At 38.0% G+C, this 15,890-nt stretch overlaps 2 protein-coding genes across 9 annotated transcripts in view; one reads left to right on the top strand and one right to left on the bottom strand.

The window, feature by feature from the left end:
• The window catches only part of CARHSP1 (calcium regulated heat stable protein 1), a 28,951-nt gene extending 22,850 nt beyond the window's left edge, over nt 1–6,101 (top strand). For 4 of the 8 annotated variants that reach the window (XM_051963653.1, XM_051963677.1, XM_051963668.1 and 1 more), the window contains 4 exons: nt 599–775; nt 1,227–1,391; nt 2,600–2,722; nt 4,406–6,101. In XM_051963653.1, coding sequence (XP_051819613.1) covers nt 1,234–1,391; nt 2,600–2,722; nt 4,406–4,568 — 444 coding nt within the window. In that variant the 5' untranslated portion in view covers nt 599–775; nt 1,227–1,233 and the 3' untranslated portion in view covers nt 4,569–6,101. The remainder of the gene's footprint in view (nt 1–598; nt 776–1,226; nt 1,392–2,599; nt 2,723–4,405) is intronic. The other 4 variants (XM_051963690.1, XM_051963698.1, XM_051963707.1 and 1 more) reach the window with 1 other exon arrangement.
• Nucleotides 6,102–8,663: 2,562 nt separating this feature from the next.
• Nucleotides 8,664–15,890, bottom strand: part of PMM2 (phosphomannomutase 2) — a 31,642-nt gene continuing 24,415 nt past the window's right edge. The window contains exon 8 of the mRNA XM_051963631.1: nt 8,664–10,668. Coding sequence (XP_051819591.1) covers nt 10,567–10,668 — 102 coding nt within the window. The 3' untranslated portion in view covers nt 8,664–10,566. The remainder of the gene's footprint in view (nt 10,669–15,890) is intronic.

Consider the following 15,890-nt stretch of genomic DNA (forward strand, 5'->3'; position numbering starts at 1 on the left):
GCTTAATGTTTTCAAAGTGCTTTCCCTTGCATAACATTCCTCTGAGGCAGGTTGTACAAGAGATATAACATCATTCATTTTTTTTAAAGAGAGGGACTATAGCTTCTAGAAGTTGGTTAAGTGATTTTTTTTAGGGGTACACATCTCAAAAGCCCCAAAGTCATTGAGCAAGAGGGGTCAGAATTATGAGCAAAATTACTGTGTCAGAGTGGAAGATGAATTTGGGAAGGAAAGAACACAGATAGCTGAGTTTAGTTCATTGGAGCAGCCTAGGAAAGAAGTGATAATAAGGACCTGAGATGTATGAGGGAAAAGAGAAAAGAAGGTGACAGATATATGAAAGAGGTTATATTATAGATGTCTGATAGGATGATAGTTGTTCATTTGGACAGAGGGTTGAATGCCAGCACCTGAGTCAACCATGACTCCCTTTGCTGTTTGGGGGCCAGCATGGGTGACTGGCAGGATGGTGATGCCGTCAGCAGAAACAGGGAAGTCAGGATGGGCAAGAGGAGGAGAAACAGGTTTGGGATGTGCCCGCCTTCTCTGGGAGTTTTCCCCACAGCACCACACAGCTTATTGTTCCTGCCTCTCTCAGCACTTTACACAGCTGGCTCTTGCCATTGTTTCCCCTGGATTCCTGCCTCTCCGGCTGCCTCTACTAGACTCTGAACTCAGGATCACTGTGTCAGAATAGAGAAGGAATCCCAGAGGCTGCCTAGTCTAACCCATCGCTGAGCCAAGGAACTCTCATCTACATCATATCCAACAAGTGGTAATTTGGTTTTTATGTCTGGAGGGCAGAGTCTGTTTTATGTGATCCTTAACTTAATTAAAGTTTTGTGGAATCCTTAACTTAATTAAGGTTTTGTGGAGAGACTGACCCATACTTTGGTCTAAGGGTAGCCAACTCAAGGATAAATTACCATAAGCTGTTACAGCTTTCAGGGCAAATTTTCATTTCAATACAAAGGATGACTTTCTAATAGAATTTCATGAGTTTATGGCATCTGGGTTGGATAGTGATTTTATATAACTGTGTAGGGGTGGGTGGCTTCTCTTGTCTCTTAAATGACATGTAAATGAATGTAAATCTGGCTTTGCTTATTTTACTCAAAGTATGAATGAGTCTGTGCCCAGCTCTGTCTGCTGTGGATTATTGTTGTTTGTATTGGGGATCTGCCAGAAGAGTTCAGAATCTCAGAAATCTTCATTTCTCCCCTTAGGTAAACTATGTCAGCGGAGCCTCCCCAACCACCGAAGCCCCCCACCCATCCAGCCTCTCTCCGTCTACCTGATGGTCCCCGGGAAAGGGACCGTTCACCATCTCCCATGAGAGGGTACCTCATCCCCAGCCCCTTGCCAACCCGGCGGACTAGGACCTTTTCAGCGTGAGTACCCAGAAAAAGAGAAGGGGAGTAAAGGCTGGAGACTCTTCTTGTGGAAAAGGCCAATTGGCTGAGGGCCCAAAATGACCAACCTAATGTGCTTCCCTGTGTGGCTTCTTCTTGATGAGGTGTGTTAAAAAATGATATTGAGTTCATCACAAAATTCAGTTCTAGTACTGGCTCTAGACCTTCAAATCATTTCAACATCCCTTTGGGCCTCTGATTTACTCAACTTTCAAATGGTGATTAAAAATGCCTGTCTTGCTTACCTCATAGAACAGATATCAAATGCTTGCTGTGCAAAACAGAGTTAAAGCCCAGTGTTTTGCTGTGCTTTGTAAATCTGGATTAGCTAAATGGTGTGATTGTGATTTGGAGTTATATTGTGTGAGTGTGATCATAAGATCACAGAATGTTAGTTCTGGAAAAGAACTTCATTATGTTTAAAAAAATTTTTTTTTCTTTTTAAACTTTAAACTTTTTCTAATTTTTTTCACAAGCCCCTGCTTTCTCTCTTCCATCTCCCTATACTGAACAATTAAAAAAAAAACCCTACTAACATATCCTAGTCAGTCAAAACAAAACCTCATGGATGTGTTCAAAATTGTATGTCTGCTTGTGTGTTCTGAGGCCAACATCTGTCATCTGTGGTCCTCTGGAGTTTTTATTTGTCACCGCTTTGGTCAGAGTTCTAAAATTGTTCCAAGTTGTTTTCCTCGATAAAGTTGTTGTCTTTTTAGAATGACCTAATTCTGCTCTCTTTGATAAAGTGGTTGTCTTTGTAGAATGACCTGTTCTACTCTCTTCACTCTGTATCAGTTCTCAGAGGTCTGTTTGGAAGAGAATTTGAATAATTTCATTTTGTAGATCATGAGATTAATTCAGTTGCCCAAGGTGTACAGGTTGGAACCAGGACTAGAAACTAGCTTTTCTCACCTCTCCAGAAGTTGTCAGCTGAACTTTTCAACCTTTTGCCCCTACTTTTGGGGCATGTGAGCCCCAGGAATTGGGTGGATGGGTTCATATCTATAATGAGAGTCCTTATCCACAAAGTTTATGATTTTGTTGTCTCCAGAGAAAACACAGGTCCTGGGTTAGTATGCCCTGGTGAGAGTACCTGAAATTACTTTGCTCCCTCTCTCTTCTTCTTGAGTCTGGGCCTGGTGGGGACAAGGGGTGAAGCACTCATGGCTCTCTCTGTCCTGCTTCAGGACTGTGCGGGCAGCTGAGGGACCTGTCTATAAGGGTGTCTGTAAATGCTTTTGTCGCTCCAAGGGGCACGGCTTCATTACACCAGCTGATGGTGGACCAGACATCTTCCTTCATATCTCTGAGTAAGTGGCCAGGAATAGATAAAATATGTGGGCAAACAATTGTGAGGTGGTGTTGGTGAAGGGAGATCAGGGGAAGAAAAAGGTGGGTAGGGAGAGGTGTCACATGGTCTCAATGGGTCTTGCCCTGAATTGGGAGTTTAATAGGCTAAACTGATGTGGTACATGTCATATGGTATGTGGATATGTATCAGAAGGGCCTATATGGAGATGCATTTATATATATATATATATATATACACACACACACATATACATATATATATATATATATATATATATGTATATATAAATAATATAATATATAAACTTTTTTTTGACAGAACCCATGCCAGGGTAATTTTTTTTACAACATTATCCCTTGCACTCGCTTCTGTTCCAATTTTTCCCCTCCCTCCCTCTACCCCCTCCCCTAGATGGCAAGCAGTCCTATATATGTTAAAAATGTTGCAGTATATCCTAGATACAATATATGTTTGCAGAACCGAACAGTTCTCTTGTTGCACAGGGAGAATTGGATTCAGAAGGTAAAAATAACCCGGGAAGAAAAACAAAAATGATGCATTTTTTCTTAAAGGTAGTTAGAAAGAGGGTTTCTGAGGGGTGGAGGGTAAGGAAGGGAGTTTGAGAAGAGGTATAAGCAGAAGTGGGCTGGTGAGGAAAGTGTGTGTATATATATATATATATATGCATGCAAGTATTATACATGGACACTTTCGTTGAGTGAGGGGACTGTTATATCTTTGCAAAGCTCCATCAGCCAGTGGGCAGGAGGGCATTCCCAGGAATGCCTCTCGTCCCTTCCCTCTCCCTCCCTCCCAGTCTCTGTAATCATAGGGGCACTTATGTCTCTGTCCCCAAGAACACAGAAGCTCTGCCCATTCCTTTCCATTCCTAAGCGGGGCATGAGGTTCCTATCAGTAGACAGGCAGATTTCTTGCAGTTGTTAGCTTATACTAACATCAGGGTAATTGTAACCTTTTTTTCTTTTGGATCAGACCGTGAGTTCACTAGACATTGGGCACACTCTTTATCTTACTCAATCTGCACCTGTTCAGCAACTTAGTTTTTAGAGAGCTACCTGGGGCTGGGAGATTGACTTAGAGTCACAACAACCTGCTTCTATTGGAAGAGCAGGACTTGGAACTCTAGTCTTTCTGACTCTGAGGTCAATTCTCCATGTATGTCTTTATTGTAGCTATATCCTAGTCATACATGTGTGCATACCTGTGTAGATAAACATGTTCTATATAATGGGAAGGTCCTTCCAAGGAACTGCTTTATGGAATAGTCATGGTCCAGGACTTCCCCCTCCCCCCTCCAATCAGGTTGTTCTTTCTAGTTCATCAGAAGAGTTCAATAATTAAAGTAACCAGGTTATAGTGTAAATAATCAGCTCCTCATCAGCTAGTTTTAGAAGCCTAAGTTCCACAATATTGCGTTTCTGTAACACAGGGCTCACCTGTATGTATCTGAGATGTGACTTCTGTAGACCACATTAAAAATTAGTCTTACTGTATTAGTCACAGTTGCTAATTTCCTCTCCCTTGCTCTGATGGGCCTTTTTAGACTTAGCTTCCTTATTATGAGACTGAGTGGGGAAAGCACATTGTGGGGTATTGGGCACATCCATGTCTGACCACTGAGTTTTCTTTTTCCTTCCCCCTACCTGCTACTCCCTGACAGTGTTGAAGGAGAATATGTACCTATGGAAGGAGATGAAGTCACCTACAAGATGTGTTCAATTCCGCCAAAGAACGAAAAGCATCAGGCTGTGGAAGTTGTTATCACTCACCTGGCACCAGGCACCAAACATGAGACCTGGTCGGGACATGTTATCAGTTCCTAGGCAGCCTCCTGGTACCCCTGCTTCCTCTCTTCTCCCCAGCTTGGCTCTCTTGAAGGACACTGTTCTGGGAGGGGAGGTGGGGCAAGTTTTGGGGACAGATAGATGAGTTATGAGTAAATTTCGGCCAAAGGGTGGGAAGGGAGTGGGAACTCAAGGGTCAAATTGTTAGATGTGACTTATCTCCTGAAGAAAGGAGTGGAGGACCAGGGGCAAGGGAACAGGGGTGAGGGAAAAGTCTTGATTCCTTACCACCTCAAATGTATTAATTTTTTTAAAAAGAAGAGGCTCAGTAGCTGAGTGGAGGATTAAACTTTGAGCCCAAAGAGATGTAGAAAGGGCAACTTGGGATGTGTTATTTTCCTAACATTCTGGCTGGGCAACTGTTAGCCCCAGTCTCCACATAGACTGACCTTCTCCCTGTACCTGTGTATGCTGGTACTTTATATCACCAAGTTAGGCCTCTGGGACAGAGGCACAATAAGAACCATGGTAGGCAGTTTGGATTTTCTTCCCTCATGTCCCAGTCCTATAATGACTCAGCTTGTCACCTCTTAATGTCCTTTGCTATTCTTAGATGTAGCCTCTGCCTTAGCCTTCAGCCAGAATTACTGATTAATTAGAATGGGGCTGACCTGAGGATGATGGAGACTTGGGAGAAGCAGTTGAGTTCAGGGAATGAATCTCTGGATTCTTAAGAATTTGTTTCAGTGCCTTTTTTGAAGGGGTATAATTTCTCTGGGTGGGTGGGAAGCAGGAAGGCCCAACCATTGGCCAGAGAAGAGGGATTGATGGGAGATCAGGCAGCCCAGCCCTTATGTGAATCCCCGGATCCCGTTTGGATGCTCATTCCAGTTTTAGCTGTGCTGAGCTGTGAGACAGAATCCCTCATTCTCCTGTAAAGTTTTAAACAAGTACGAGAACTTCCCTGCTTCCTAGCAAAGCCCGTGGGCTTTGACGCTGAGGTGGCAAGTTTGGATCCACATCTCTGGTTTGGCTGTTTTGTGCTGTTTGAACCATTATACTGTGAAAGGTGGAACAATGAGAAGCTCCTCTTTAGAAAACAAAATCATTTCTTAAAGGTTTGTGCTGAAACACTGACTAAGGAGGGTAGTAACTTGCTTTCTGACAACCTGGTTAAAGTGAACATTTTAAACACATTTTGGATGGTGTCTTATTTTAAATGTGATATATTAAATGTTTAGTAATTTTTTTAGTGACTAAGGTTTCTGCCTTAAACCAGATTCAACTGCATGTATGTGCTTGTTTTGCTACAAGATTGCGAGTCTTGTAAATATATACTTTTTTTTAGGCAAATCAGGCTTTTGGATTTTCTTTGTAATTGTTTTTCTGCATTTTCAGTGGTTGCTATTTAAAAGGAAAAATGTCTGCTATATCCTAAACTTTGTGGTTTTTAGAAAATGATAACAAAAATCATTTGAAATGATTACTTGCTGATGATTTAAACTGAAGTTCAAGAATTAATTGCTTATTAACTTTTGTTGAAAATGGCTTAAGTAAAGTTTCTTAACTTTTGTTCATGTTTCTTATTTATTCTTTAAGACTTAATCACAGTTTGTACAGGTTGAATGCTAGAAAGACTAATTAAAAATGACTACAGTCATAGGATTAGAAATTTAAAGCTGGAACCTCAGTCCCTTGAAACAGAACCTCACTGACTACATTGACTTAGAAAACAATAGATTAATATGATGTGTTGTACTGTATTTAATTAAATAGTTTCCAATTTCATTTTGATTCAGTCCATTTGAGTTTTGCAGGCTGATTTTCTGACATTTCTGATTTAGTCCAATGCTTTTCCTCAGTGATATAGATGGAGAAATTGTAGCCCAGAGAGGGTAAGTAAAATCTAGTACCAGACAATAGGTTATGGGAGATACTAGAGTGTGACAGATTTTGTGTCTAGTAGCCAGGCTGGCTATGCTTAGAAGATCATCACCAAAATGTTGGCCACCAGGGAAGGACTTTTTGGATTCATTGCAGCTTAAGGAGGTTGCCTGCTAAGGCATTGAATGACTTATTTACGTTGATAGGATGGAGTGAAAACAGATTTGCATCACTGAAATGCTAATGTGTGGTAGGGTGAAAAGAATATAGGATTGGAGTCACTCAAATTACAGCTCTGTCTCTTCCCTATCAATCTTGGGCATATTGCTTAATCTCAAGACTTTACACACATAGGAAATGAGTATAGTAGCTATTAAAGGATTGAAACGGGGACTGAATATAAATATTTTGTAAATTTTAAATCATTGTGCAAATATATAAGGTGACAATATTGTCATTGCTTTGGATCCCAGGTTCATACACTGTCTTTCTCAATCTCCTCTTATTGGGAACCTTTATTTTCTGCTTTGGAAGCTACACATTAGCTTTCCAAGTCAAAGGTTAACATTCTCCCCCAATCGCTGATTCCTTTTCCCCAAGGTGACAGTTCCTAGAGAAGACCAAAGACCCTTTCATTTTATAGATAAAGACAATGAGGCTCAAATCACTTAAACAGCTTGCTATGATCATGGGGTATCATATATGTGACATGATATGTCATGTCTTGTAAGTTCGGTGAGGCTTACTTAGGATTTAAACTCTATTCTAATAACAAATTCAGTGCTGTTTCAGGCTGCATACAAGAAATGCATTTCAAACGGAAATACACTTAGAAGTTACTTTGTCTAAGTTCTAGCAAATTCCAAGACACTTGTCTTTTCCAGGTTTTGTTTACCATTCATGTCTTTTAAAAACACGTTTTTAGGAGAATTGAGTCTTACCTTTCAATTTCCTGGACAAAAGATATCAGGAAGCTAATAGATGTAAAGCTGGCAGGGAACTTAGAAATCAGTCATTTTACAAATGTAGAAACTGAGGCTCTGAGGGATGATTAAGTGATTGATGATTAAGTGATGATGATTAAGTGATCTGACCAAAGTCACAGAGGTAATAAGTGAGGGTCTGGGATTTGAACCCAAGGTATTTCATATCTCCAAAAACTGCTGTTCCTACACTGTTTTTCTTAAAGAGATTGAGGCAGCTTTAAGATTTATAAATACCTTTCCTCAATTCTTTAGAGGAGTGCACTACAATATGTGGGGAAATGTCCATCAGTCAGGTGCTGTCCTTTACATGATCTGCTGCTATATCTGCTTTACATAAATTTTTCCTGAGGGACTGTTGTCTATTACTGTTTTTCATATGCTGGCTTCCTTTTCAAATGAAACATGCCTCACAAAAAGTTGTCATGAAAGATCAAAATCCCTTGTAAATGAGATTGAATGACAGGGTGTTTCATAAAGGGCCAGGCACATATAGGGGAACACAGTCTGATTCAGTTAGTTTTTCTTTGGGTTTGAGAAGCTAGAAACAATTCTTTGGGCTTTTTTTTGTATTAAAATATTTATCTTAGGTAATAAAGTAGAAATGTGTTCACCTGGATAATTTGGGCTAAATTAAAGCTTACTTTCATTATGCTTTGAAAAACTCCCTACTCAGAAGTTATTTGTCCTACAGAAAATAGCACTGCATCGAGACCTAATTATTAATCTTAGCAAGATCTTTTCCAGCTCTAATATTAAATGATTCTATGACTATTATGGTGTTATCTTAGAATTCAGTCTAAACCTAGGTCACAAGAATTGTTGCTTAGTAAGTTTTGATTTGTGGAAAAAGCAACATGTGAGGGAAATTTTTAATTTGGTGCTTAAATATAAGAATGAAAGGACTTGATGAATTTTGACATATAGGTAAGATTCAAAGGCTATAACATAAATAGGTGTAGGTCTTGGAAAGCCATTTGGTCAGTCAGTACTGGCAAACACTATGATAGAGGTGAAGGTTAGTTACTGTTTATAATAAAAATAGAGGGAAGCAGAGGAAATGATTGCTTTTAAAACATCTCTATGAGCTCTACATTCTTCTTTCAATTCAAGCAGACACCAAAGGGGGATGGAAGATGCATTTAGTCTTGTCTCATCTTTACAGCACAAGCAATCAAATGACTCACTTTAAAATTGCATGGCACATTTGCAAAACCTTACCTCCTGAACTCATGTCAATTAAGATGAATAATGCCAAAAGTGGTACTTTTGCTAAAAACTGTAAAACTTTATTTTTGATTTTGAAAAGAAATCTTTTTGTACATTATTTCATTTGCAATGTTAAAGGAAACAAGCCTTTGATTGGTCACGTCTTCTGAATATTACTAATCAGAAATGCCATGTGCAACACTTTGGGTGAGAGCAGAGAACATTTATGGTTTCCATCCCCAATCTTTTCCCCAGATCAGTGCCTAAGAGCTAGGGTGTCACTCCTAGTATTAGCCCCAGTCTAACTCAGAAGGGGACTAAGGCAGGGCTTAGTCTTCCTTTCTCTTGTGCTTGATTGCACGCTGTGGGCCACTTCAATAGTTTTACCAATGCTGGCACTGGAGAGGAAGCCAGTCAAGAGAAAGTCTAATTAGTACAAAGTCCTGTTAGTAAAGCCTAGCTGCAGGTGCTGCCCTTATAGTCACCTACCCTTTCATTCTATCAGCTGCAAAGGAGAGTGTGTGAGGTTTTTTTTTTTTTTTAAATTGCCTCACTGGAAAGATTAGAGTATCTTTCTTGGAAAAATTGTTATGTTAACAAAATGGACAAAGAGGTTTCTGATTTCGTTCCATTTTTTATCCAAAATTCAAATAAGGAAATACTGAAGCAACTAAATAAAAGAAGTGAAACCACAGATGTTCTCATTTCTTCTAAAGCAAGTATTCAGTTCTACATGAGGGTTAATCAATAGTTGATCTTTTTCATTAATAAATAATGGTAGAAAGGATGAGAAACTTTATATTGCTAACTGATTAAGTTAGGTTTTCTTTTTTTAAACTTTACCTTTAAAATAGCTAGGAGGTAGATAGTTAACTTAAGAGTATTTCTTAAACAGCCTAGCCAAGAACAACATGGTTCTTGATGACTGGGGAAGAGTTCTAGAACTGTTTGGTTTTAGGATACTCAAGAGACCAGCTCAGATTTTGTAAACTGAGGCTCCCATTAGGACAGGATCCTGGGAGGTTATTCCAGCCTCACCAACCATGTGCTAGTTAGATATTTTCCATTCTCATCCATCAAAGGCAGTGAGTGACAGATGTGATTGTCATACAGTGGATGAACTAGCTGCACTGTTCAAATAGAAATCAATTCCCAAGTTTCCAAAAGTGGTGGGCCAAAGAATAGGTTTTCTAGGGGCTGTCATCTAGCCAGTCATACAAAATCAGCTTCTCAAAAAAAAATGGGGGTTAAGAAGAGAGCAGAGTCATTCAATCTGAATAAAGCATTAATCACAGGGATGTGAGTTTCATAATAAAGTTTTGGCAAAACAAGGAGCCTTCATTAAAAGCCCAAAGTCAGTAGGAGCAGCTTCCATTTGGTGAATGGTGGGTTTAAGTTTCAAACTGCATAATTTTTCATATAAGAAATGCTATGTTGCTGTTTTGGAGGTCAAATCATGTGCACAAAAATCTGGGAAGGCATAAAAATCTTTCTGTCACAGGATCCCTGTTTGTTCCTTGTAGCTAAATTTTCACTTTTCCTTTCCATTATAAGAACTTCCTCCCCAAAGATAAATACCATGATTATGCTTAGTTTCTCTTTGAAAACTGGAGAGATGGTATCTTTGGATGTTCCTTTGAGTCAACTGTTGCCTTAGGATCCACAAATCAAGAACTCTTCTGTTTCTTCAGTTTTTCCAGATACAAAGAAGAAAGATGGGCTCTAACTTTAATTTAGGAGTGAAGATATGTTTCTACTTCTTTACTGAGGGTACAGACCACTGCTCACAGTAATTCAACACATGCTGTAAGATCCCATGATGTCTGAATTGGAGGTGGGCAGGGGAGCATTTCTTGAGTTTGAAATGGTGATGTATCAATCTTTGAGGCTTGTTAACTTCTCTAGTTTTGAGATGACTTTTTTTTTTTTTCTTTCACTCTTTATGGCCAGGAAATGGAAGACTACAAGAAAAGCTTCTCACAAATTCTTTGTGTGTCCTCTGGGCTCGTCACTGAATAGCCTACTGTTCGGGAATCTGTGTAGATTTCATAGTCATTTCCACCCTTATAAACACAAGAAAAGATAATAGGTTTAACTTGTTACCACTATCTCTTTTTTAGCATGTGATTGTTGTTACTTCAGAGCCAAAAATTGCCAGAGAAATCAAAAACTTTACTCTTAGCAGAGATAGAGAAACATACCGTTAATTAATCCATTAATCTTAAGGGAGGGGGAAAAGGCCTTAATTAATCAAGAAACAAAACACGACTTATAAGATTTTTAACCTAAGGGGGGGAAAAAGATAAAAATCTTTTCTTTGAATCATAAGTCAACTTGGAACATGCAATTACATTTATAAAGGAAAAATCATGCTTTTATTGTATTGGCTGCTTTATTTAGTTCTTTCCTTCTGTCACAAAACTGAATAGGTTTAAAACATAGAAACTTAAAGCTGTAAGGGCCCTCAGAAACTATCTCTTATCTGTTCCCTTATTTTGCAGAAAACCCAAAAAGGGAAAGTGGTTTGTTCCCAAGGCTAAAACATTACTTACATCAATATATTTTTTAAAAAGGTTATACCTAAGTTCTTTTTCTTGGAAAACTAGATATTCACCCTTAAAACACTTGCTTCACAAAGTATAGTTAAAACTGAAGTTCTTAATCACAAATTTTTTTTAATCACATCACTAGAACTCAAGGTAAATAAATAAATTATATAGTGAATCTTTGTTGGAGCTTTTCTATATCTAATCCATTTTTAAAAAATGGATGCCAGGGGCAGCTAGGTGGCGCAGTGGATAGAACACCGGCACTTAAGTCAGAAGGATCTGAGCTCAAATTTGACCTCAGTCACGCAATACTTCCCCGGCTGTGTGTGACCTTGGGCAAGTCCTTGCGCCTCAGCCAAAAAAAAAAAAAAAAAGGGATGCCTATGCATCCTGTCTGGCCTGTATAATGAAAAATGTTTAAGAATTGAGTTTTATGAATGATTATATTTTTCTAAGCCCTGTGAAATAAATATTTACTGATTACAGATCTCACTTCTAGACAGCACCTTTTTGTTCTTCAACTTAACAATATTTTATTTCAATTACATGTAAAGATAGTTTTCAACTCATTTTTAAAAGATTATGAATTCCAAATTATTTTCTCCATCTCTCCATTCCTTTCCCACCTTCCCAAGAGAGTAAGCAATATGATATAGGTTAAACATGTACAATCATTTTAAATACATTTCCATATTAGTCACATTGTCAAAGAAAAATTAGAACAAAAGGGAAAAACCACAAGAATGAAAAAAAAAAAAAAAAAACCCTGAAAATAGTATGCTTCGATCTGCAATCAGTCTCCGTAGTGTCTGAGGTCACATTTGAACTCAGATCTCTTGACTTCAAGGCCAGTGCTCTATCCACTACACCAACTAGTTGCCACTCGTCATTTCTTACAAAATAGTACCATTACACCCATATAACACAACTTACAGCCATTCCCTAAATGATGGACATCCACTCATTCCCACAAAGTACATCTGTAGGAATGGGTTGGTGGATAAGAAACAGCTTCTAAAAGAACAGTAAATTGCTGTGCTGTCCATGGAAACTTAACATCTGTCAAAGACAAGCTATTTTTGTAAATAAGTCTAGAGACACATCTGGAGTTCATTAAACGGATTAAAATCCATCATTTTACTAATAAAATTTAACAAAAATTATCTTTTTATTATGAATAATCATTAATAAACATTTCACATGAATCATAAAAAATTAGATTAAATTATGGATTGATGTTAAATTTATGTAAAATTTAACCTATATTAAATTTAACAAGGTTATAGGTTTTTTATTAAAGCATTTACTTAAATTCCTCATGACAGAAACAAAATTTGACCTGTTTGTGCCTTAACTTCTGTAGTTGAAAGATTTTACACATTTTATATCTGTCCTTGGGATAAAGATATACTTAAGTTTGTATTCACTTGTTAAGTGTCACATTCAAATGAAGGCAATTTTTATGACGTCATTTGCATGGATCAGTTAGGAAGACAAGAGCTCTGATCATGTTTTTCCTACTATGAAAAACTACCATTTATATGATATATATCTATATCAACACAGTATTTTAATATGTGTGAAAAGCAGCACAGTTTTATAGATGTTCTATGGTATATTCCAGAAGAGTAAGTGAGAGAATGTATGTGTGTAGGTAAATGGGAATTGTGGGTTCGTGTTTTAAACTCACTAGGCAAAAAAATCTGTAACATGGAAGGGCCAAAATACCCCTAAAAACATCTGTTGGGGAAAGATGGTGTCAGTATTTGACAATGCCTCTGCCAATATTATTAGGGCTTAAATGTAGCATCTGCATTATAAGGCAATTGAACCTCAGTGATTTTGGTTTTCCTTCTTGGGGGGATGGGGCTTGAAATTTTTTATCTTTCAGTTTCTGCAAAAGCTATTGGGTGTTCCTTCCTGTGATTCCTCTTGTACAGAAAAGGGGCAGGGTTTGAGGCTTGAGGGTGGGTAATACAGAGAATTTCTAAAAGAATGAACCCTGGAGCCATAAGGAGCAGGAGATTTCTAAAGTGGGATCTACCTGCCATTATTAGGTGCTGCTTATCTGTGTTGGCATAGGTGAAGTGAAGAGGCTTTTTGGTAAAAGAACTCACAAATGTAAAAACATATCTTCAAAAAAATCTGAGAGGCTACTGGAATGGAAAAAGGCTAAACAAATGAATGGTATATGAATGTGACCGAATATTACTGTGTCCTAAGAAATAATGAAATGAACCACTTCAGAAGACACTTGGGAAGATCTTTACGAACCTGATGCAAAGAAAAAGGAATATAACTAGTAAATACATTTTACTTAATGATAAGACAAAAACTTTAGAAACTGATAGGGCAATGATAGACCTTGAGTCCAAATGACTGAAGATGGAACATCACCTCCTGATGAAGAAGAGATGAACTTAAGATACAGATACAGTTTCAGACATGGCTAACATGGGAATGTATTTTAAAAGTCTAGAGTAATTCATCCTGGGCACAGAGAGAACTTAGTATCTGCCATTTAATAGAAGTTGGGAGTATTGAGATAGGTTCTTAAATTTTGTTTTTCTTCCAACACTTGCACATGCTCTTATTAATTTTAGTAGTAGAGTACTATTATGATACTGCTTTTAAGAATAAACCACACCATGGGGAAGATGACTGTATAAAATGTTAGACTGATAGGGGAACTTGAACATTTGAACACCATCTAGTTCAATACCCTCTTTTTACAGAATTAAATGGATTCCAGAAGAGGAAATGACTTGCCTGAGCACTGTTTAGTGGTAGAACTAGATCTTTTGATTCCTATTTCAGCTTGCTATCACATACTAGCTAGCTCTCAAATTAGCTCACAGTATTGAAGAACATTTGTATTGATAACTGCAACAGATGGTTTAGAGGTACATAGATACTTGGTGATAATTAAAAGCAGACTTATTTCAACAAACCTATTATAGGAAAATTTAACAATTCATGCTTTCCCTTCCTCACTGCAAAAGACCATGCACAGTGAACCTGGGAAAAGCCTGTTTCTCACTGAATTGGAAAAGCTAGAGCATATAAAACAGTGAGTGTTGAGATTAATTTTCTAGAGACTATTGAATGCCTATTCATCTTACACCTGTCGTGGTACGGTGAAATTACAGTTCTTGGGAAACACTGGAGAAAGCAAATAAACCAAGTGCTGGGAAGCTGTTTGGTCACTTGCTAATCTAACTTTTCAGTCAGCCACAATATGACTTTTGTCTCACAAAGGTGTTTTCACATAGTATATCTGAATTTCAGTAAAGCTTGTAACCTTTGATGAATAATCCTTCTATTCTGTACCCATCATAAGATTACTGGATTTGGAATAAAATAGGAGTCCTATCTTTGCCGTAATGCCCTCATGTATAAAATGTGGATGGTATTGTCACCTAACTCCTAGAGCTGTTATATGAAGATCAGATGAGATAAATGTTAAAAGGCTTTTGTGAATTATCATACAAATTAAAACATTACTACAGCACCCTCCTCTAACTTGTTACTATACAACTCTTAGGTTAGTAGTAGGGGATATGCCCTTGTGTCTCTTGGCCTTTTCCTTAGCAGTAAACTGTTGTGTCCTGCTTTCTAGAGCCCCCAAGCTGGGGTGACAAAATGTACTGTTGCTTTCTAGAGCCCCAATTATTAAAGGTATATTAAAATATACCTTCCTAGTGAAGTGATGAGAGTGGGACTCCCAAGGATGATGGTGGAAAAATTGAGTGTTTATTTCAAGAACTTTCCCTTTTTTATAATGTAACAAAGACAACACTGAGCACATAGAACCACGTAAACAACTTGCTATTGTATGTAGTTTGCCACCTGGTATCACTCTTCCATTTTCTATCACTCTGCTTCAATCTCAACATGGGTTGTCAGCACCCCCTGACTTCTCAGGAAAGCCGAGAGCCCTTAGGGAAGATGGGGGAACCAGACATTGTTACTAAGTTCTCTCTGGCCTGATGGGCCTTATACCTAACCGAGGGTTTCCTCACTGACTGTGACCCTCTACAATAAACAATTGAAGTGGATTAGTCACTAAGGTCCTTTCCAGCTTTAAATCCTATGATCCTGTGTGCTGTTATTGAACAAAGTTCCAGTCTAAGAACCAAAGGCTACTTAGTGGTAAAAATAAGATTGGATTCATGGGTAGCTAAATTAGTTACCTGCTCACCAACAGGGCTTAAGTTGTTATTACATATAAAGTACCAAGAATTTTTTGGGTTGTATATAAATTAGCAAGGCTCAAATTTCAGATAAGGCCTTCCAGAATTATCTTTGTAATTTTTATCTATAACTTGCCTACTACCCTTTTTTGGGGGGGGAAGAGAGGGTAAAGGAAAAATGATTTTTTAAAAACGAAAAATGTGTGCAGTAGAATTACATGCAACATTGTTATAAGTAAGGTATCTATTTTGACATACTCTAAGAAAAAAATTTTTAGTCAAAGATTTATTTTTAATAGCAGTTTTAAATGCATAACTTACTGTTATCTATAAAATGAGAGAATTGGAACAGCTTCAAAATCCCATGATCTTCTGAACCTATAATCTTTTTTTTTTTTCTTTTTTTGTTTTTAACTCATGACATTAGTTTCTGGCAGCAAGATGATGATGAAAGAACACTGAATTTGGAGTCAGAATAACTGGGTTCTGCACCAGTTCCTGCTACTTAATTACACGTGACACCTTAGGCAAGTACAAGGACAT

Source organism: Antechinus flavipes, chromosome 1, assembly GCF_016432865.1.
Source record: "Antechinus flavipes isolate AdamAnt ecotype Samford, QLD, Australia chromosome 1, AdamAnt_v2, whole genome shotgun sequence".
Lineage (NCBI taxonomy): Eukaryota > Metazoa > Chordata > Mammalia > Dasyuromorphia > Dasyuridae > Antechinus > Antechinus flavipes.